Genomic DNA, 23,167 nt, shown 5'->3' on the forward strand with positions numbered 1-23,167 from the left:
CATTTCAGTGAAATTCTAATTTTGCCACTGAACGGAAGTACTGTCCATCTCTGAGGTCGTGAAGAAATGTCACTCGCATTCTTAGACTAACGATTAAGTCTAAGTTCTGAGAGATCTTTGCATCTTCAAAAAATGTATTAGTGCGTACAATTTTTATTCTATTAAAATGCTATTTTGCTAACCATTAGAAGACCTTGGTGGCAAAACAGGGATTGCAGACTGTAACAAAGGATATCATGAACTGATTTTTGATAATTATCTGACACCTCATTACCTTACTCATTGTTGAAGACACCCATTTATAATCATTCTAGTTGACGTGCCTGATTCCAGGAAAGCCCTGTACGAATTCAATTATTACTGCTCTGCAGGATGATTGTGGGCTGTATGAAGCGATTTAACTGCAGCAGCACGTAACAAATGAGATGATAAAAAAAACGCCTTTTGCAGATTTAACGTCTTTTATTGCCTTACTGTTCTGCAGTGATATATGACGGATGCCCCAAATCACTGCAGGCTGGTGTTTGGTGGCCACGAACAAAGTTTGGACTCCCAGCAGCTGTAATGTGTCCAAAAGGTTCCCTTGGTGAGTGATTATTCTGCTTTATTATCATGAGATTTTTCTTTATACTTGCAAGTTGGCCCTGTAGTCTGTTCAGTCATACACTGTTGGAAAATGATGTTCTGATTAGCTGAACAATGTGCATGCAATCTTAATGGCGGATGGACGACCCGTCATCCCCTTCAGTTTGTCAGTGACAATGGCAAGTTCCCCGATAACATTTGAGCCCAAGGGCAGTGATTTTTGAAGGGATCACAATATAGGTAATGCCGTAATGTGGAATTGAATGCTTCTAGATCAATTTAAAGTCTCAACTCGCAGTAACGCCACTCAGATTGTTTTGCCTATTTTGAATTACTTCACTGCAATATATACTGTCTCTCTTTTTAACTTAGCTGCAGTTTTCTTTCCCCAATAGTGTAAACAAGTTGGTAAATATCGGATAACATTGCAAAATAGATCTCTCTCTCATCCTGCATTCACACTCAGAATTTTCTCAGTAGCTGTAGGTATCTCACTCCCAATCCAAACCGCAGACTCTGAGGTGAGGGTGATAGAATTGAACCCAAGCAGCAAAATGAAAGATTTAATCAGTCAACCTAACCGCAAAGGAAAATTGTTGTTTATAAAAAAAAAACCTGGCTAGTCTAGAATGTATTACAAGTCTGTCTCACAGAAGTTCAGATAGCCACACAGGCACCCCTCTTGCATTTATTTTAAGAAGCACTTGGGGTATAATTCACCTTGGCCGCTGATGAATCAATCGGCAGCCTATTTTGCACTCTGCCCAATTTTCTTTTCCATTAACATCAAGGAAAAGAAAATCGAGCGGAATGTAAAACTGCCTGTCGATTCGCTGCCGCCCGTTTTGCGCTACTGCCCAAGGCAAATTTATACCCCATAGCGTTCTAATCAGAGCTGCATTCTTTGTTAATGAGTAGAATACCTCTCGGATAGTGGTGAGTTTGAAGCTACCTTCCTTCATTTTGAAAGACTTATCACAATTCACTTCTTACAAAACTAGGTCATTTTGGAGCCTTACATTTGTGATGGAGAGGTCATAATTTGCTTCAGCGAAGATGGAAGACTGAATCAATTCAGACTTCAGATCTAGGATGATCTCCTGCTTCAAAAAAAAGTTAAAAATCTGAGGGAGAAAAAAAAACTGCACAACCTCTGGGAACATTAAACCCAGCAAAGCAGAGGTGTCCAAACTATGGCCTTAAGCAATTTCTGGTTGTCAAGCCCTGGAAATCTGGCCCATGGAAACCCAGGCAGCTCCGTCCTATTTTCGCTTATATTTTTTACTCACTAGTTTGTCCTGTTTGGATTTTGTGCGCTTGGAGATTTTGAAAAGGTGTTTTCAGGACATGTGGACCTATTCGTGTTTGCACTTTGAGATGTATGAAAATTAACGTTGATTTAAATGTTGTTTGTGGCCTGCGAGGCTCCAATGTATACATCTGTGTAATCCATGAAGATATAAAGTTGGACTCTCCTGCAATAAGGCACTGAATATCTGTCAAGTCTGCAGTAAAGTCTATGTACACATGCAGGCAATTATTTTAAATTAAAAGCTTGTGTAAACATTAGTACTTTATCCAAGTATATCTCGGCCTGCTTAATTTACATCAATACAGGAAACTTTGTATTATCCGGAGGTTAACTGTTCGAGCCACCGGCAAAAATCAGGAGCCGTTTCGTTAGGTTTTTTTTCTTTTCGTTGCTTTTTTCTCAACAGTCAAGCTCTGCAAGGTCTCGCTGAAGCTGTTGCTAAGCTACAGAGACACTTGCAAGGTACGGCCGACTGTTTAGAAGCTGTTGCTAAGCAACAGGGTTTGTTGCCAGATACGGAGCTCAAAATCTCTGTATGTTTCAACATTAGCGCTGGTTTGTCTGGCAGTTTTGATGGGACGGCAACAGCTCAGTCCCGTCGGTGCCGGATAGCACAAAGTTTCCTGTACTAGTTTCAAATTCAGTTTGGAAAGATCTTTGCTGTATTTTTCTTTCCTACAAGCACACTTACCTACTCACAATCATTTACATTTTTTTCACTGTCTAACTCTTAACTCTTATTTCTCTCCCTCTTCCACTTTCTGACACTCTCTTTGCATGTGACCCGACATACTTGTCCACTGTACTTCCTCTCTTAAAATGGGCGCCTCGATATCAGGAGGTCTTGTCACAGTCCTTAATGTTGGTAGCTTTATTTTGTCTTCGACTCTGTGGCATGTAAATGCTTTTGTATAAACAGGGACGTACTCTACCGATGTTAATTCATCTCATTCATGTGCTCGAGCTCAGTACTTTTGCACTCACTGTGTAAACAAAACAAAGAGTGATACTTGAAAGACTTGCAGATGGCGACTCCCTCTTTAACCTCTCTCAGCACACGATTTTGACATGTAGCTTCCTATTCTTTCACTCTCTCCCTCTTTTTTTGTTGCCTTGACTCTTGTATTTTTTCCTCTCCTTCCTTGCTTTGCAGAGATGCGGGCTGATGGTAAGTTGCTCTGCTCACTGCTGGATTGTGTGACATTTTGCTTGGCTTGGTGTGGAAGTTATTTTGTTAAAAACCCGGCTTTCTCAGATATCTGTCTTATATTATGACTGCCTATTTCAGGTACTGTGATTCGACACTGTGGGGAGGAGCACGGCTGGTTGGAACCAGATCTTTTTAACTGTACATCTCCACCATTCACACAACTGGCAGAGACTGTAAGTACCGTTTTGAAAACCCTGCTGCTGCTGTTTTTCAGACTGTAATCTATCTTGGAGACCAGATAATCAACAGCAAATCGTTTCTAGGAAATCTTTCAGCTACGGTGTTACAGTAATTCATACTGCAGTGTGAGCATTGTCATAGGCAATTAGATATTAAGGGTAGGATTTTTCACTGGACTAACTCCAGCAGAATGTGGCAGGAATATCTTGAGGAGCTGCTCCACTCATTCTCCACTGGCCTCTGCCACTTCTGGATTTTCTGCTGAATTATTGTTGTTTGGGAATCGTTCCCAAATATGTAGTATTCTCTAAATCAAGTAAGTTGCTAAATAGTAGCATTTTTCTGTCAATAGATGGTACTCGTGTACTTTGTACACCAAAGTGCACTAGTGACCTCTGTTGACAGAAACGAGTTATTCTCCCTCCTATTTGAGGTTCATTTTAAAGAACTTTTATCAGTGGTGCTTTTTAAATCTGAAATGGAGGGAGTGCCATGGAGGGAGTGCAGCAAAGATTCACCAGACTGATAACTGGGATGGCAGGAATGACGTATGAGGAGAGATTGGGTCGATTGGGCTTATACTCGCTGGAGTTTAGAAGAATGAGAGGGGATCTCATTGAAACTTATAAAATTCTAACAGGACTAGACAGACTAGATGCAGGAAGGATGTTCCCGATGGCCGGGGAGTCCAGAACCAGGGGTCACAGTCTAAGGATAAGGGGTAAGTCATTTAAGACAGAGATGAGGAGGAATTTCTTCACCCAGAGAGTGGTGAACCTGTGGAATTCTCTACCACAGAAGGCAGTTGAGGCAATTCATTAAATATATTCAAGAAGGAGTTAGATATATTTCTTAATAAGGCTAAAGGGATCAAGGGATATGGGGAGAAGGCAGGGACAGGGTACTGAATTTGGATGATCAGCCATGATCGCATTGAATGGTGGAGCAGGCTCGAGGGGCCGAATGACCTACTGCTGCTCCTATCTTCTATGTTTCTAAAACTAGGATTTGCTGTCATGACAGGTAACCAAATTCGAGGAGAGATGTTGGGAGAAATTTCTTTATGCAGCGGCTTGTTGGAACATGGAATGATTTACCACAGGAAGTAGCTGAGGCAGATATTGCATCTTATCAGAGAACATTGAATAGAATTTTGAAGCAGAGGAAGATACAACCTATGGAGAGTGTGCGGGAGCGGTGTGATTAGTTTTGGTTCACCTTAAAGAGCCAGCAAAGAGATGATTGACTGAAAGACCTTCTGTGCTGTAAACCTCCATGGTTCTATGTTTTAATCTTTTATATATGATGATTTTAATACAGCCACATAATCCTTGCAGTAATAGGCGAACAATGATGGACAGGAAAAGACCTGTCTCACACAATTGTGATACTTTGTATATCACAATATATACTCTCTCCACCCCACCCAAAAACCATGTGATCGCCTGGGAGAAGCAAAAAAAGATAAAAACTCATGCCAATCTGGTGGAAGAAATCTGGGAAATTCCTTGCCAACCCAGGCGATCGAATCTAGTCCCGGCGATCACTCTGGCCCTGAATTCCTTGCAGTGCCTACCTTTTGTAAGAGGTGATCTCCGCCCCAGCCAGAAACAGGCCCAGCTCGCGCTTGATTTATATTCGCTGTATCTTTCAGGTGAATTATAAACTGCTACACCCTTTAAATATGTTTGCACTTCCTCTCCTATGAGATTGAGTGCTCTGTTGCTGGGTAACACACATCATCCAGTAGCTCTGTGAGACCTGGCAAGATTTAACCAATAAGGGAAGATGAGTTTAAACAACAGATGAGTTTGGTATTTGAACCCAACCTCTGGTAGTCTACCATCTAGTTTTGCATAGTTTACTCCACACACACCAGCGTGACTTCTGTGATATAGTTTGTCTTTGTCTCTTTCTCTATGTTGAAAGCTGGAAAGTCTGGAGAGGAATGAAACTGAACTAAATACCATTGAGGCAAAGAAACTGGCCCGACATATGCGTACTGTCACGGAGGAGATGGACCAATACTTTGGAAATGACATCCACATTACATATCGGCTTCTCTTGAAGATGCTTGAATTTGAGTGCAGACAACGTGGATTTAATCTTACAGCCACACAGGATGTACACTTTACAGAGGTAAAAACCGCAAGGAGCATGGTACATAGCGGGCACAAAACAACTCACTTAAGCCTCAGTGCCAACTCTTGTATGAGTATAGTAAACGCCACATAAAAGGGAACAATTTACTCCCACCTGGTGCTATACGACACTTTTGTATGGCTCAGTGACAATTCCTGTATATGTACACAGCATGTAAGAGGAACAGTTTACTACCATCTGGCGTGGTACAGATCTGACAGCAGAAGCCAGTTGCCAATAATATTCTGTTCATTGAAGTGAAGATGAGATGGTGAAATAGAAGGAGAGGGAAGGGAAAGTTTGTGGACACGAGCCAGCATTAGCTCAATCAGGAGCCGAAATGATACTGCTCATGAAGATAGGGCAAACAAATAAACCTAGACTGAGGATGTTTATAGATTCAGTGGGCATAATCGGTGAGAAAATAAATTCCAACAAAAAAATGAAAATTGCCATTTGAATACAAGTGATTAGCTTGGCCTTGGAGTTACTGCCAAATTCTTCTTTTTATTCCTTATACACCTCCTGGTAAATTGGAGGGGCCTGTTCTGAGAATGTAAAAGCAAACTTCACACTGCGGTGGCAGTGGCTCTGCTGACTAGCAATCATAAATGAGATTCACGCAAGTCCAGCTTGTTGGAGAGGGAGCGTATAAAAATGGGACCTACAAAGAGCAGTTTCATTATGGAATGGGCCCCGTCTAGATTATCTGAACATAAATAGGAGCCATAGCGACAAGCCTCACTGTGCTAATCCATAAGAACATAAGAAGTAGGAGCAGGAGTAGGCCATACGGCCCCTCGGGCCTGCTCCGCCATTCAATAGGATCATGGCTGATCCGAATCTAGACTCACGTCCACTTCCCTGCCCTCTCCCCGTAACCCCTAATTCCCTTATCAGCTAGGAAACTGTCTATCTCCATTTTAAATTTATTTAATGTCGCAGCTTCCACAGCTCTCTGGGGTAGCAAATTCCATAGATTTACTACCCTCTGAGTGAAAAAGTTTCTCCTCATCTCAGTTTTGAAAGGGCAGCCCCTTATTCTTAGATTATGCCCCCTAGTTCTAGTCCAGTTGGCATAATGCAATATTACCAATTTAATTTGCCTCTAGTAGAAATATATATTTTTAAATCTGCCTGTCTTCAACATCTTGCACACCAGTACACAAGGCTGAATTGCAGTGATCTCTGCCAGTAACGTTACTGTGTGCTAATTAGCTGCAGGATGAAGAGCGAACAGACAGACAGGGCCATTGTCTTTTTCCCTTCAGTGGTGGTGGGAAAGTACCACCGTGTGGTCTGGTTAAGATTAGCTGCATGAATTGAACAGTCATGGTCAAGCAGAATAGAGCAGGGGCTGCCTAAGAAGATAATTGTTGAATTCAGCAAATCTGTAAACAGAAATTTCTGCTGCTATTATCGTTCATAATGAGACGTCAATGACTTATTTATGAAGAGAGATTTTTTTCCCCCTCCAACTTATTGATACGGAAGGCTTGTTTACAGAGAAATCCGTTCTTAAAGGTCATAAGTAGAAAAAATATTAACCGTCCGTGTATGCTTTGGGATTATTTAATTTTTGTAAAATACTGTAGGTTTTTCAAATGATTACAATTTTAATTATTAATCTGAAACAAGCATGCTTAGTTTGCAATGCTTCATTGATCTGTGGAATCAAATTTGTAGTATAGCATTAATCTAGAGCTATAGAGATAACGTGTGATATAAATCAAATAGTACTTCATTTGGATTACTTTGTTTATAAAAGCTTTAAGACTAATTATAATTACTATTTTAATAATGAGTCAAAGACACACAAGCTTTAGATTTGAATTAATGCCTTGTTTTTTTACAGATCTGTGCCAGAGTCAGGGAAATAAACCAAATGACTAGTTTTATACGCCTGAATAAATAGAATATGTTTCACTCCCAAGTTAAGCATGTACAGTGACTGTGGAGCAAGATTTCCACAGTGCGCTAGCTGTAGTAAAATTTTAACGTGCCAATTTGCCAGCAACTTGTAGCAACGAAGCGATACCCCATGAATTGCGAATCACCACAAGTTGCTGGCCAATTTGACATTAACTTCACAAAAATGGCATCAGTAAGTTGCTGCATTTGCACATTAATTGCCCATTAAACTTGCCACAGAAGTTAAGTCTAGTAAGTGCCCTTTTAACAACGCGATAATTATTCAAGACTGCCAGTCAGCCTCTCTTGCCCAGAAAGTGAATAATTATGGCCCAACATTTGCGATCAGAGGCTTCCCATGGGCGGATGCCTCCGACCTGTAAAATATCTACGCATTTACCTGGTGGCCCGGGAGATACGGAGGCTTGCAATCCTGGGCCTCTCCGGGTACATGCGGGCTGAGGCCCACGTATCCCAGGGGCGCATGCAGATCGCAAGCACCCCTGGGATCACATGGGCTGGCCCAACCAATAAAAGAAGGAACTCCCATAAGTATGAATGGGGATCACTTAAAAAATACACAAACACATGAAATAAAAAAAAATTTTAATTACATATTTAAAATTAATTAAAATGCCATTTAATTAAATATTTTAAACAAAAATTGATATGTTTTAATGGGGTTAAAAATAAACTTACCTTATTAGACAGTTTTTAATGTATAAATGAGTGATAAAATTTTATTTTTCTATTTTTTAAAAACTCTCATGCTGGTAAAAGCAGGCCTTACATCTGTTTTTACCAGGTGTAAGAATTTCACGGTCATTCAGCGGGCGGAAGTTGGGCAAATAGCGCACCTTTCCACCCGCAGAGGCCCTTCTCCTGGGGATGCGGAGGATCTGTCGAGAAGATTCTTGACAGATCGCAAGTTCCGGATTTTAGTGCATGCACTTCGCATGCCTAAACCCAGAACTTGCGCGTCCCTTACGGCCGTGTACACACCCGTATGGGTCGCAAACTACAGCCCTATAAAGTGTGGAGCCTCATTCCTTCTGGTTGTGAATTGTTTCAGGAGATTTGAAAAATGTCAAATTTTAAATGTTTTTCTTACTTTTCCTTTCTATCTCTTTTCTCTCTCACACTTTAATTGAATATATCTTTCCCCCTCTCTATTTCTCTTTCTGTCCCTGAGTTGCCATTGAGTTCACCTACTAATTCATGCTCCTTCTCAGTCCTTCCTCTGTTTATTTCTCAATCCTTAAATCTCATTGGTTTGCCCCGTTCACCAAGGTGCCAGATGCCCTGTTGCCATCGTCTCGTCATTGCCAGCTCGCACTTCCAGCAACTTTGTGGGCAAAAAATGTTAAAATCTAAATGTGCACAAACAAGTCTAACTAACTGCAGAAACTGTAGTGCCCCAAATATCACTTAGTAGTCGTAAGTAGGGCGTGCTTTGCCCCACTCCAGAAAAATCTGGCCCAATGTAGTTTGTTTGAAGGTATTTTAGGAAACAGTTTCTCCTGTCCCAATTCTCTAGAAGCTTGTCACCTTCATGTAACTGTATAGTTTTGCAGATAGTGATAAAGATGGACCTGCACCATTTTACTTTAAGTTTTTTTTTAAGTGCTAATTACACAACAATAAACAGCAGTGCTTTGTAAGTATTGGGGGGACAGGTTATCTTATTGTGGAATCAAATCTCACCAGATTTGATTTTAAGTTAGCATACAGTAATGCAAAGTTCACCGAAAGTAAACAGCAAAACAAAACGCCATTGTCAGTTGCTGTATGATATGCCAGGCTGCAGTGATGATGTACCAGTCTTTGTTTCCCATCTTTAGAACCTCCTAAGAGTAGGAAGTGCAGCTCTGGATCTAGAAAATGGGGAACATTGGAATACACTTCAGCAGACGGAGCGAGGGGCAGCTCACCTGATGGAGCAGCTTAAGGAATACACCAGGACACTGGCGCAAAACATGAAGCTCACCTACCTGAACCCAGTTGCCATTGTAACCCCCAATATAAGTGAGTACCTCTCTTAACATGTCTGGGAGTCTAGTGGTTTTGAGGGCTGGACATTCGTGTTGTTTTGTTAAATTTCCATTCAAATTAGCCTCTGCTTATAGCCTGTTGTGTACTAATGTGATTTGTCACAAAGTAGTTGGGTGTGTTTTCCTTCCTGTAATTTGACATGCACTCTCTTGCCAGACCATCCATGGAGGTACCAAACAGAAGGAAAGAGGATGCTGAAAAATATCCATAAAGGGTTTAGTGAGAAAAATGAAGCATTTTTGTCTATAAAGTATCATGGTATTGGCTTCTATCTTACTGTCACTGTGCATATTGGGTTAAAAACCAAGTTCACTCCCAGTGGCCCAGACTTTTTTTTCTTCTGAGGAAGGATAATTAAGCCTGTAATATGTAAATCTTCAATGGCCCAGAAATTCGGGTCGGAGGCTTCCCGCGGGTGCAAGCCTCCGACCTGCACTTACCTAGCGCGCCGGCCATTGTGCTGTGGGCCCACATGGGATTCTGATCCTGGACCTCCTCCAACTGCCGGCGCGCAGTGCTTGCGTATCCCAGGGGCGCAGTTAGTTCGATGCGTCCCCTGGGATCACGTGGGCCATGGAGAGCCAATGGTAGCAGGGAATGCTTCATTCATAAGTTTGACAGGAAGAGCTGTCAAACCTATAAATACTATAAGCCCCAAAACATCACTAAAACTTCAAATACATTTTTTTTAAAACATCACATTTTTAAAATAACTAAAAATTATATAAAATAACTATTTTAAACAATAATTTAAATTTTTGAAAAAATTAATTACATTTTTTAATGGGGCTAAAAATAAACTTACCTTTCTTTAAAGTATTTAAAAATAATAAACATGTAGAAAAAATGTTTTAATTTTAATTAATTCACCACTTACCTTGTTAAAAGCAGGCCTTGTGCCTGCTTTTTATATGTGTAACTCCTGGAGACTTACCCTCCCAGAAAAACCTGGGAAAAAAACGTTAAGTTCAATGCGCACGCGCTGCCTCTCCAGCGCACGCGTTCCACCTCTGAACCCCTTCTTTCAGGGGAACGGAAGTGCCGGTTTCCCGCGCATGCGCAGTGCATGCACGAAACCGGCACTTCCATTGGGCCTACGGGTGAGTACCCCGTGCGTACTCACCTGTGAAGAGCCGAATTTCTGGGCCCTTGTCATTGCTTCTGTTCACCTATTTGTTTTAATAAGTTGGCAGTTTATAATCTAAGCCACCATGCAGTGAAGTTTGTTCTACCACCTCCCAATATCAAAAAAGATCACATGAGGGTGCACTTTTTTTTATTCGTTCCTGGGATGTGGGTGTCGCTGGCAAAGCCAGCATTTATTGCCTATCCCTAATTGCCCTTGAGAAGGTGGCGGTGAGCCGCCGCCTTAACCACTGCAGTTGTTTGCTGAAGGTACTCCCATAGTGTTGTTGGGGAGGGAGTTGCAGGATTTTGATCCACTGATGATGAAGGAACAGCGATCTATTTCCAAGTCAGGATGGTGTGTGACTTGGAGGGGAACTTGGAGGTGGTGGTGTTCCTGTGCGCCCGTTGCCCTTGTCCTTCTAGGTGGCAGAGGTCTTGGGTTTAGGAGGTGCTTGTGAAGAAACCTTGGCGAGTTGCTGCAGTGCATCTTTTAGATGGTACACACTGCAGCCACGGTGCGCCGGTGGTGGAGGGAGTAAATGTTTAAGGTGGTTCAATATCATTTGAATATAGCATTAGTGTAATATAACCTGGATATGTTGTGCGTCCATGCAATGGAGTGAATGTTTAAGGTGGTGGTAGGGTGTCAATCAAGTGGGCTGCTTTGTCCTGGATGGTGTCGAGCTTCTTGAGTGTTGTTGACATAACTAGTAGTTAAAATACAGTAACAAAGGTTTTTTGCTCGCTGCCTGAGCGCTGTACAAATTACTAAGATATTGGATAGACGCACTCTTTGTCAAGTGAATGAGGGTTCCCTATAGGAGTGGTCGCAGATGCTGAACATGAGAAAAATATCCAGCGTAAAATAAAATACATAACCGTTTGTTCTACCTAAAGTAATGGTGGTCATTTTTTTATATATAGAAGGAAAATATTTGCCTGCATATCTTTCTGTTAATATTGAAAGCGCAATGGCTAAGATAATTGTATGTACACCAGTAAAAAAAAATCCCGACTCTGCATCCCGTTAAATCTCACCTGTGGTTTTCCATTTTAGTCCTAACTATTGATCATGTGGAGAATAGCACTAAGCCGAAGAAACGATTCCCTCGATATCACAGCGGACTCTTTCGTGGTCAGTCCACGTGGGACGCACAGACGCACATTGTACTGCCAACCTCTGTTTTATTTCCATCAAAAGTGAAAGGTAAGCAACAGCAGCAGCAGGCATCACAGCTAGTGTGATTCCAAAGATACATATCGATGATTATCGGTGCATTTTCAGAGAATGTACATCAGTGAATGTTGACGGGATCCCATCAATGATGAATGGATGGGATTTCATACACGATACTTGCAAGTGAGATAGTGGACTTTCAATAAATAATGCAAACATGAAGTATCAGTGTTGTTGAACCCATGAGGACTAAAAGCAGTTGGACTAGTTTTCTGTTGACGTTTCGGGTCGAACCCTTCTTCAAAACTGGAAAGAAAAGAAAATAGATCGAAGGTAGGGCTGCGATTGGACAAAAGAAGTGAAAGAAACAAAAGAAGTAAAAGAGACAATAAAAGGTATTAGAAGCTAGACGAGATGGTAATAGGCTGAGATTAGGTGTAAAGTGTACTGGCAGGGCAAGAGATAGCTGCCAGGTACGAGAGAGAAACAAAAGGAAAAGTGGGGGGGGGGAAGAAGTGGAAAAATTACAAGAAAAAATGTGTAATAGGGGCCGAGGTTATGATCTGAAATTGTTGAACTCGATATTGAAGGCTGCAGAGTGCCTAATCGGAAGATGAGGTGCTGTTCCTCGAGTTTACGTTGAGCTTCCGTGGAACAATACAAGAGGCCAAGGACAGTGAGGTCCGAGTGGGAATGGAGCGGTGAATTAAAATGACAGGTGACCGGAAGCTCGGGGTCACCCTTACGGAGTGAACGGTGGTGTTCCGCAAAGCGGTCACCCAATCTGCGTTTGGTCTCCCCAATGTAGAGGAGACCGCATCGTGAGCAGCGAATACAGTATACTAGATTGTGAGAAGTACAAGTAAATCGCTGTTTCACCTGGAAGGGGTGTTTGGGGCCCTGGACAGTGGGAAGGGGGGAGGTATAGGGGCAGGTGTTATATCTCCTCCGCTTGCACGGGAAGGTGCCAGGCGAAGGGGAAGGGCTGTTTGGGGTGAAAGAGGAGTGGACTAGGGTGTCTCGGAGGGAGCGGTCCCTACGGAATGCTGGGAGGGGAGGGGAGGGGAAGATACGTTTGGTGGTGGGATCACTTTTGAGGTAGCGGAAAAGACGGAGGATGATCCGTTGAATGTGGAGGCTGGTGGGGTGAAAGGTGAGGACAAGGGGAACCCTATCGTGGTTCCGGGAGGGAGGGGCAGGGGTGAGGGCAGAAGTGCGGGAGATAGAACGGACACGGTCGAGGGCCGTGTCAACCACGGTAGAGGGGAATCCTTGGTTGTGGAAAAAGGAAGACATGTCGGAAGCACTGGTGTGGAAGGTGGCATTGTCGGAGCAGATACGGCGGAGACGGAGAAACTGGGAGAATGGAATAGAGTCCTTACAGGAAGCGGGGTGGGAGGAAGTGTAGTCCAGGTAGCTGTGGGAGTCAGTGGGCTTGTAGTGAATATTGGTCGATAACCTATCCCCAGAGATGGAGACGGAGAAGTCGAGGCAGGGAAGGGAAGAGTCAGAGATGGTGAGGGAAGGGTGCAAATTGGAGGCAAAGTGAATGAAATTGTCAAGTTCGGGGCGAGAGCAGGAAACGGCACCAATACAGTCATCAATGTATTGGAAAAAGAGGTGAGGGAGGGGACCCGAGTAGACTGAAACAAAGATTGTTCCACATAGCCCACGAAAAGGCAGGCATAGCTAGGACCCATGCGGGTACCCATGGCAACACCTTTGATTTGGAGGAAATGAGTGGAGTTAAAGGAGAAGTTGTTGAATGTGAGAACAAGTTCAGCCAGGCGGAGGAGGGTGGTGGTGGATGGGGACTGGTCGGGCCTCTGTTCAAGGAAGAAGCGGAGCGCCCTCAGGCCATCCGGGTGGGGGATGGAGGTGTAGAGGGATTGTACGTCCATGGTGAAAAGGAAGCGGTTGGGGCCAGGAAACTGGAAACTGTTAAAGTGGTGGAGGGCGTCACACCTGGCAGCTATCTCTTGCCCTGCCAGTACACTTTACACCTAATCTCAGCCTATTACCATCTCATCTAGCTCTTTTACTTCTTTTGTTTCTTTCACTTCTTTTGTCCGATCGCAGCCCTGCCTTCGATCTATTTTCTTTTCTTTCCAGTTTTGAAGAAGGGTTCGACCCGAAACGTCAACTCAAATTTCTCTCCACGGATGTTGCCTGACCTGCTGAGTTTTTCCAGCATTTTCTGTTGTTATTTCGGATTTCCAACATCTGCAGTATTTTGCTATTGGACTAGTTTTCTGCCTTTGCGATCTTTTGTGACGCTGTATATACCTCTCACTACATACTTTTGTCTGTGCAGCTGTACCCACCTCCAAAACAGAGAACACTATCCAAGTGCGGAATGAAACTAGTAAAGTTTTACACCAACGGATTTTACCAGAGCCGGAGCCCACCATGACCATCCTGATCCTCCTCATTTATCGGACATTAGGTGGTCTACTACCCGCACGGTACAACACAGATCGCCGTAACTTAAGGTACGAGTTCAGCGATGTGACACGTGGTTCCTGCAATACTAAGAATATTCAGGTATCAGTAATAAAAAAAACTATTTACTGTGCTAATTTTCAGATTTCTGATGTTAAATTCAGTGAAATGTAGCTACCTATTGTTCATAGTATATTCTAGATTGTTTTTATTCATTCACGGGATGTAGGAGTCACTGGCAAAGCCAGAATTTATTGCCCATCCCTAATAATCTCCACTGGCATTGCTCATGGAAAAATATTGTCGCCTCATGTCCACCCACTTTCTAATTCTGGCTCGGACCCTCTGCCTTTTTATTTTGTCTTCTATTTCTTTCCCCCCTTTCTCTTTTTCTTTCTCTCTCACCCTCTCAAGCTTGACCATCTGTTTGTGTCTGACTATTTTCTCACTTTCTATTTGTGCAAGCCTCTCCTTGTCTCTGCCTCATCTTTTCTGTATGTCTCCAACTGTCCTATGCTCTGTCTATACTTTTCACACAATTTCTCTTTCTCTCAATGTGTCTTTGGTCTTGCTCTAATTTTTTTCTCTCTTTTTGCAAGTCTGGTAATCTGTATGCCTATTCACTTCCTCTTTCACTGTGTCAGCCTGTCTCTTCCTGCTGTTTTATTCATTCATTCTCAGGACCACTGGCAAAACCATATTTATTGCCCATCCCTAGTCGCCCTGAGAAGGTGGTGGTAGGCCGCCTTCTTGAACCACTGCAGTCTGTGTGGTGAAGGTGGTGGTAGGCCGCCTTCTTGAACCACTGCAGTCTGTGTGGTGAAGGTGCTCCTACAATACTGCTAGGTAGGGAGTTTGACTCAGTGACGATGAAGGAACAGCAATATGTGTCCAAGTCAGGATATGTGTGACTTGGAGAGGAACTTCGAGGTGATGGGGTTCCCATGCACCTGCTGCGCTTGTCCTTCTAGATGGTGGAAGTCGCGGGTTTATGAGGTGCTGCCAAAGAAGCCTTGGCGAGTTGCTGCAGTACATCTGTAGATAGTACACACTGCAGCCATGGTACGCCAGTGGAGAATGGTGTAGATGTTTAGGCTAGTGGCTGAGGTGCAAACCAAGCGGACTGCTTTGTCCTGGATGGTGTTGAACTTCTTCAGTGTTGTTGCATCTGCATCCATCGAGGCAAGAGCAGAGTATTCCATCACATTCCTGTAGGTAGTGGAGGCGCTTTGGGAAGCCAGAAGAGGAGAAATTTGTCGCAGAATATCCATCCTCTGACGTGATGTAATAACCATGGCATTTATGTGGCTGGCAATGTTCCCTGTAATTTTTTTTTGGTGCGTGGTCCCTTCAAATTTGCTGCGCAGCCACGCATGTGTGGTATCTATTCCAGCGGCGGCAGCTGGTGAGCAGCCTGCACAGGACCTCCTGAGCATGGCCGCATACCTTAGGGGGAACATTGGTGGCTGGTCCAGTTGAGTTGCTGGTCAATGGTGACCCCCCCACCCCCAGGATGTTGATGGTGGGGGGGCTTGGCGATGTCAATGCCATTGATTGTCAAGTGGAGGTGGTTAGGCTTCCTTTTGTTGGAGATGGTCATCGCCTGTCACTTGTGTGGCGTGAATGTTACTTGCCACTTATAAGTCCAAGCCTGGATGTTATCCAGGTCTTGCTGCATGCAGTCATAGACTGTTTCATTATCTGAGGAATTACAAATGGAGTTGAACACTGCAATCATCAGCAAATAACTCCACTTCTGACCTTCTGATGGAGGGAAGGTCATTAATGAAGCAGCTGAAGATAGTTGGGCCTAGAACACTGCCCTGAGGAACTCCTGCAGCGATGTCCTGGGGCTGAGATGATTGGCCTTACACAACCACAACCATCATCCTTTGTGCTAGGTATGACTCTGGCCACTGGAGAGTTTCCCCCCTGATCCCCATTGACTTCAGTTTTAATAGGGCTCCTTGATGCAACTTGCAGTCACACTCATCTCACCTCTGGAATTCAGCTCTTTCATCTATGTTTGGTCCAAGGCTGTAATGTGGTCTGGAGCCGAGTGGTCCTGGTGGAACTCAAACTGAGCATCAATGAGAAGGTTATTGGTGAGTAAGTGCCGCTTGATAGCGCTATTGACGACTCCCTCCATCGCTTTGCTGGTGATTGAGAGTAGGCCGATAAAATGGTAATTGGCACTGATATGAATGAGCAGTTAATCTGTTTTGTTGGGGGATAAATATTGGCCAGAACACCTAGAGAATTACAGAAAATGCTGGAAATACTCAGCAGTAATGTTTCCTCCAGGCTGCGCAGCTGTCTGCTAGTCCCACGTAGCCAGGGATTGGCGTTTCCAATATTAAATTTCGCGCATGCGCGAAACTGTGATTGGGCCTCGCTGCCCTTTAAAGGGGTCGCACACCCAAAAAAAGAGGAAACATTGCTCAACGGGTCAGGCAGCATCTTCGGAGAGAGGAACAGAGTTAACGTTTCAGGTCGACGACCTTTCTGACGAAAAGTCAAAGACCTGAAACGTTAACTCTGTTTCTCTCTCCACAGACACTGCCTGACCTGCTGAGTATTTCCAGCATTTTCTGTTTTTATTACAGATTTCCAGCATCCGCAGTATTTTGCTTTTGTACAGAGCGAATTACCCTGCTCTCCTTCGAATAATGCCATGGGATCTTTAACATCCACATAAGTTGATAGATGAAACCGTTGCTTCACATCTGATCTGAAAGGCGGCTCCTCCAACAATGCAGCAGTTCCTCAGTACTGTACTGAAATGTCGTCCTAGATTATGTGCTCAAGTGCGTGATTCACCCATCAATTTTTCCTTTCCTTTGTTGGGAAAGGCTTAGCCTCCACCATTTGCTTCCCTCTGATGATATGGCTGAGGTTGTGAACCTGTCGTGGGGAATTATAGGCTGAAGTCCCGTAGTTTGTCTTCCAATGCATTTAATTTCTCATTTATTTTAGAAGCCAGAACTTATACAATAAATTGAAATGGGTTGAAGAGATCTTTCAATCTGTCACATTCTTTTCTGTCTCTGGATTATTGAACACCTTCAAACATTTTGAATTACAGACTTCCAAAGCATCCTGTGATGAATTCTCCAATCGTGACTATCTCTATCTTCAACAACAACACATTTGTCCATGGAGCTTTAAACTCACCACTGACATTGGAGTTCCGTCTGCTAGAGACTGCCAATCGCAGCAAGCCTGTATGTGTCCAATGGAATCATTCCAGCCTGTAAGTACATTGAACTATCCATTTAAAATTGCTTTTAGGAGCCCAGCAAGAAAGTAACGGTGTTACTGAGTAAGTTTCCTCCTGTACTGTAGTGTCTGGGCTTCAGAAATTGACTTTCATATTATTTGGCACAAGTTTAGAGCCAACTGGAAGGGATGGCAAATTGTTAATGAGGAAATCGGGAACACAGATTGCTGTTGCTCTTTAGACTCTGGTCCAGTTGCAAGATAGTGTGCCTGATGTCAGATGCATGATTGAAAATGCAGTACAGTGTCAAGAGCATGCAAAAGCAGCAACCCAAAGAAAAAGTAATTTGGTTGATTGCTCCCACTTTTTCCAGTAGATGCTGCAGTATTTCCGGTGTCATGGACTCTTCCCAATTCATTTACTGTCCAAATACAGGAAACTTTGGTTTATCCGGAGGTTAACTGTCCAGAATGTTCGAGCCACCGGCAAAAATCAGGAGCCGTTTCATTAGGTTTTTTTTCTTTTCGTTGCTTTTTTTTCACCAGTCAGGCTCTGCAAGGTCTCGCTGAAGCTGTTGCTAAGCTACAGAGACGCTTGCAAGGTACAGCCGACTGTTTAGAAGCTGTTGCTAAGCAACAGGGTTTGTTGCCAGATACGGAGCTCAAAATCTCTGTATGTTTCAACATTAGCGCTGGTTTGTCCGGCAGTTTTGATGGGACGGCAACAGCTCGGTCCCGTCGGTGCCGGATATCACAAAGTTTCCTGTAGGAGGTAAGTAAACAGGAGAAACTCTGAAATTGCTCCCTGACCACTAAGGTTAATGGGGCGAAGCATCCAGCATATCAATTTAACATTATATTTCCCTCTAACACCACACCCTAGATTGTTCAGCTTGACTGGTTGCATGCAACAGATTGGAATTCCACTAATACAAAAAGAAAATACTGCAGATGCTGGAAATCTGAAATAAAAACAGAAAATGCTGGAGACACTCAGCAGGTCAGGCAGCATCTGTGAAGAGAGAAACTGAGTTAACGTTTCAGGTCGATGACCTTTCGTCAGAACTGGAAAAAAGCAGGAAATGGAACAGATTTTTAAGCAAGGGTAGCCCTTACTCTTGCTTAAAAATCTGTTCCATTTCCTGCTTTTTTCCAGTTCTGACGAAAGGTCATCGACCTGAAACGTTAACTTTGTTTCTCTCTTCACAGATGCTGCCTGACCTGCTGAGTATCTCCAGCATTTTCTGTTTTTATTTTGGAATTCCACTAGTTGAGTTGTCTTTTTATTTCTGTCTTAAACTATCTGGCCTTTAAACTGTACCTGCTTTATGCAAAACCAAAATAAAACAATTTTTGATACCTCTTGCAGCTGCCAATAATCCAACCTTCTATTGTTTTCTTGCCTTGTCTAATACAGCAGTTCATAAGTGTTGAGGGAGTACGCTGTACAGAATGTATTCCCTGTAGCCTTTCCTTCTCCATTTAAGCCTAGCAGTATCGACTTGGTTCTTCCTCTAAAGGGCTCCTGAATTATAATATGGCTAGCCTGTCCCCAGTACAGTATACTTAATGTATTATTGTAGCGGTTCGTGTAGATCGCCACTAAACAAGAGAGTTTGACTTCGACGAACTATTAACAAGTTGTTTATTTACAGGAACAGACTAATTACATCAGGTAAGATGGCTGACTGTAGGAGCACCGTGGTATAGGTCTTGTCCCAGCGGGGACTCCACGAGGACTGAGTTCGCAGTCCTGTGGAGAGCGTGATGACGTCATCGCGTTTGTGTTGTGATGTCATCACGTTGTTCGCGTTTCCCACGCTTAGGGCGTCACGTGATGCGCATCGTTGCGTCGCTGGCCGTTGAGGCCGAAGTCGCGGGAGCTGGAGGCCAGGCTGAGCCGGTGCTTGCCGCGGGAGCGGAAGATCCCGTCGTTCCCGTCGGCTGGCCGATGCGGCCGAAGACGCTAAGCCGGGCTGTGCCGGCGGCCGACCTCGAATGCCGAGTCAGGCCAGCAGCCGCCGCACGCCACGTCGTACGTGACGTGACGTCAGCGTGCTAGGGCGCGTCTTAAAGAGGCAATGGCCCCAACAGGTAAGTTAAAAGGGCAATGGCCCCAAAAGGTAAGTTAAACATACAGTAAGGTAAGTTAAAGGGAATTATGTGTCTTTATGTAAGGTACAACCGGTGGTACTGCCACATGGGCCCCCCCAGAATTCGCTTTAACGAAAGTCCAAGGATGAGATGGTCTGACGCTGGTGGTCTCGGCGGTCGTGCTGTCTCGGCTTGGCGAGCGAGTTCCGAAGATGCTGCTCGTGAGGGGATCCGTACGCGCGTCGTGGCGAATAAAGTGTATCCGTCAGGCGAAGGACCGTGGAAACGTGCAAAACAGCAGGCCTTGTCAGAGTGACGGGCAGGTTGGGCGGACGCGGGCGATGACTGTTGATGTTGGAACAAGTCCTTGTTATAACAAACTCTGCAGGAACGCCAAACGAATGTTCCAGAAGGATTTGACAGGTGAGCTGAGTGAACTCACCGACAGGTGAGCGAAACCTTCAGGAGGCTGGAACGCGCAGAACGGTGCGTGCCATAGTGCTACGACGTTAACACAACAGAGGGTGAAGAGTTACTGCGTTAACCTGTGATCGGTGAGGCTAGCAACTTTCACGTGGCTGATCGCGGCCGCAAGATGCCCGTTGGACCCGTCCTCGATGTGTGCAGCTTCAGTAGACATTTGCGTTTGTTAAAGGGAAAACTGGAGAAAGGGCGGCAACGGTCCAGGTTGTTGTTGCTTGCAGGAGGGGTTAACTCTGCCTGGAGGGCGGCAACACTTGTAACAGTTGTAGATTTAGGAGAAAACAGCCGGGAGGGCGTCACGCCTTTTGTTCACGCCGAATCGTGTAGTAGGTAACACAACCAGCAGGTTGAAGGGCTGATGCGTCGTCGGCGGAGAAGGAGTCGTCGTTTTTCACGAGGGATAGGTCCTCGTGGTTCGTGGGGGTGAGTCCTCGTGGTATCCCCGCAGGGCACGCTCCGATTTTGTGGGCCCGAACATGCTGTACCCCGCGCTTGGAGAGATTTATACTTGCTGTCGCTGTGGACGTAGAGGCGGACGATCCGTGTGGCGGTAGGAAAGACGAGTACGGGGACCGTGAGCAAGTGCGTGGTCGGCGCCGCATCGATGTTCTTGTCGAACGGGGCTTCTACCGGTATAAAGCACGAGGGAGACTGTGGCTCCCTGGATTGCGGTAGCGACAGCAAAACGGCTGGTGCTTCCATGGCGTGCTTCTTTTGTGAAAATTGCTCACAAAAAAACGAACGGGGTCCGGTTGAGGTTTGTCCGTGTCAAACGGGATCTGCTCCAGGCTGCGCTTACCTTGCGAAAACGTTTGCAAAGACGGGGTCGCCTTTGGCGGAGTGAGGCGGTTGCTGTTCCATGGTTGTTCATCGGTTGTGCGTTGGTCGTCTTGTGGGAAGACGAGGATCAGGCGCGCGTTGCTACCGTGAAAATCGTTCACGGATACGGGTTCACCAATTGTAGCGTTGGAATTGATGAGCTCCCGTACTCACGTCGTTAGGTCACCAATGTAGCGGTTCGTGTAGATCGCCACTAAATAAGAGAGTTTGACTTCGACGAACTATTAACAAGTTGTTTATTTACAGGAACAGACTAATTACATCAGGTAAGATGGCTGACTGTAGGAGCACCGTGGTATAGGTCTTGTCCCAGCGGGGACTCCACGAGGACTGAGTTCGCAGTCCTGTGGAGAGCGTGATGACGTCATCGCGTTTGTGTTGTGACGTCATCACGTTGTTCGCGTTTCCCGCGCTTAGGGCGTCACGTGATGCGCGTCGTTGAGTCGCTGGCCGAAGTCGCGGGAGCTGGAGGCCAGGCTGAGCCGGTGCTTGCCGCGGGAGTGGAAGATCGCGTCGCTCCCGTCGGCTGGCCGATGCGGCTGAAGACGCTAGGCCGGGCTGTGCCGGCGGCCGAGTCGGGCCGGCAGCCGCCGCACGCACGTCACGTCGGACGTGACATCAGCGTGCTAGGGCGCGTCTTAAAGGGGCAATGGCCCCAACAGGTAAGTTAAAAGGGCAATGGACCCAAAAGGTGAGTTAAACATACAGTAAGGTAAGTTAAAGGGAATTATGTGTCTTTATGTAAGGTACAACCGGTGGTACTGCCACATTATAATATTGCTTCATTAGGTTTTGCTTTTAAGAGGAATCTGTACTCTGTAACTCATTGGATGTTTCAACAGTTTAGTTACAAGTTGTAAAGTATTGTCAGCTGTGTGCAGCATCACCTTTTTTTGGGAGATGGAATGTTATTTCTCCTCCTCGCAGCACATTCTAGGTTGCAGATGGATTGTGTTTGTCGCTGTTCAGTGCGACAGCCAACAAAATTTGGACTTGGTTAAAAGAAAACTTTAAAAAAATATATATACAATCTAGGGAGAACAATGAAACTGTTACTCCTAAACATTTAATCACAGCCCTTAAATAGTCTTGCTCCATGAGCTGTAAAAAGTGTAAGGTTGGGAAGCACGATTTTTGGTTTTGTTTTGGATAATCCCTCAATCAACATTCCAAAAAAAACAGATTATCTCGTCATTATCACATTGCTGTTTGTGGGACCTTGCTGTGTGCAAATTGGCTGCCTTGTTTCCTACATTATAACAGTGACTACACTTCAAAAAGTACTTTATTGGCTGTAAAGCGCTTTGGGACGTCCAGTGGTTGTGAAAGGCTATATAAATGCAAATCTTTAAGTTGTTGTTGTTGTTGTTTCTTCTTTCGATGCAAAATGGAACAACATTGTTCGCAACCTTGGTGTCATATTTGACCCCGAAATGAGCTTCCAACCACACATCCACAGCATAACTAAGCCTGCCTATTTCCATCTCCGTAACATTGCCCATCTCCGCCCTTGCCTCAGCTCATCCACTGCTGAGACCCTCATCCATGCCTCTGTTACCTCTAGACTTGACTAATCCAACGCACTCCTGGCTGGCCTCCCACATTCTACGCTACGTAAACTTGAGGTGATCCAAAACTCGGCTGCCCGTGTCCTAACTCGCGCCAAGTCCCGTTCACCCATCACCCCTGTGCTCACTGACCTACATTGGCTCCCGGTTAAGCGACGCCTCCAATTTCAAAATTCACATCCTTGTTTTCAAATTCCTCCATGGCCTCACCCCTCCCTATCTCTGTAATCACCTCCAGCCCCACAACCCCCCCCCCACCCCCCCGCAAGATATCTGCGCTCCTCTAATTCTTCCCTTTTGAACATCCCTGATTATAATCGCTCAACCATTGGTGGCAGTGCCTTCTGTTGCCTAGGCCCTCAGCTCTGGAATTCCCTGCCTAAACCTCTCCGCCTCTTTCCTCCTTTAAGACGCTCCTTAAAACCTACCTCTTTGACCAAGTCTTTGGTCACCTGCCCTAATTTCTCCTTATGTGGCTCGGTGTCAATTTTTTTTTGTCTTATACAGGAAACTTTGTGCTATCCGGCACCGACGGGACCTAGCTGTTGCCGTCCCATCAAAACTGCCGGACAAACCAGCGCTAATGTTGAAACATACGGAGATTTTGAGCTCCGTATCTGGCAACAAACCCTGTTGCTTAGCAACAGCTTCTAAACAGTCGGCCGTACCTTGCAAGCGTCTCTGTAGCTTAGCAACAGCTTCAGCGAGACCTTGCAGAGCCTGACTGGTGAAAAACAAGCAACGAAAAGAAAAAAAACCTAACGAAACGGCTCCTGATTTTTGCCGGTGGCTCGAGCATTCCGGACAGTTAACCTCCGGATAAA

At 44.7% G+C, this 23,167-nt stretch overlaps 1 protein-coding gene across 1 annotated transcript in view; it reads left to right on the forward strand.

Moving 5' to 3' along the window:
* Window positions 1–23,167, forward strand: part of celsr3 (cadherin, EGF LAG seven-pass G-type receptor 3) — a 383,004-nt gene that overhangs the window by 260,185 nt on the left and 99,652 nt on the right. The window contains exons 16-22 of the mRNA XM_086001957.1: window positions 485–586; window positions 3,186–3,280; window positions 5,217–5,426; window positions 9,182–9,365; window positions 11,578–11,727; window positions 14,012–14,189; window positions 17,225–17,392. Coding sequence (XP_085858083.1) covers window positions 485–586; window positions 3,186–3,280; window positions 5,217–5,426; window positions 9,182–9,365; window positions 11,578–11,727; window positions 14,012–14,189; window positions 17,225–17,392 — 1,087 coding nt within the window. The remainder of the gene's footprint in view (window positions 1–484; window positions 587–3,185; window positions 3,281–5,216; window positions 5,427–9,181; window positions 9,366–11,577; window positions 11,728–14,011; window positions 14,190–17,224; window positions 17,393–23,167) is intronic.

Source organism: Somniosus microcephalus, chromosome 11, assembly GCF_052327205.1.
Source record: "Somniosus microcephalus isolate GS21.2 chromosome 11, FLI_Smic_1.0, whole genome shotgun sequence".
Taxonomy (NCBI): Eukaryota; Metazoa; Chordata; class Chondrichthyes; order Squaliformes; family Somniosidae; genus Somniosus; species Somniosus microcephalus.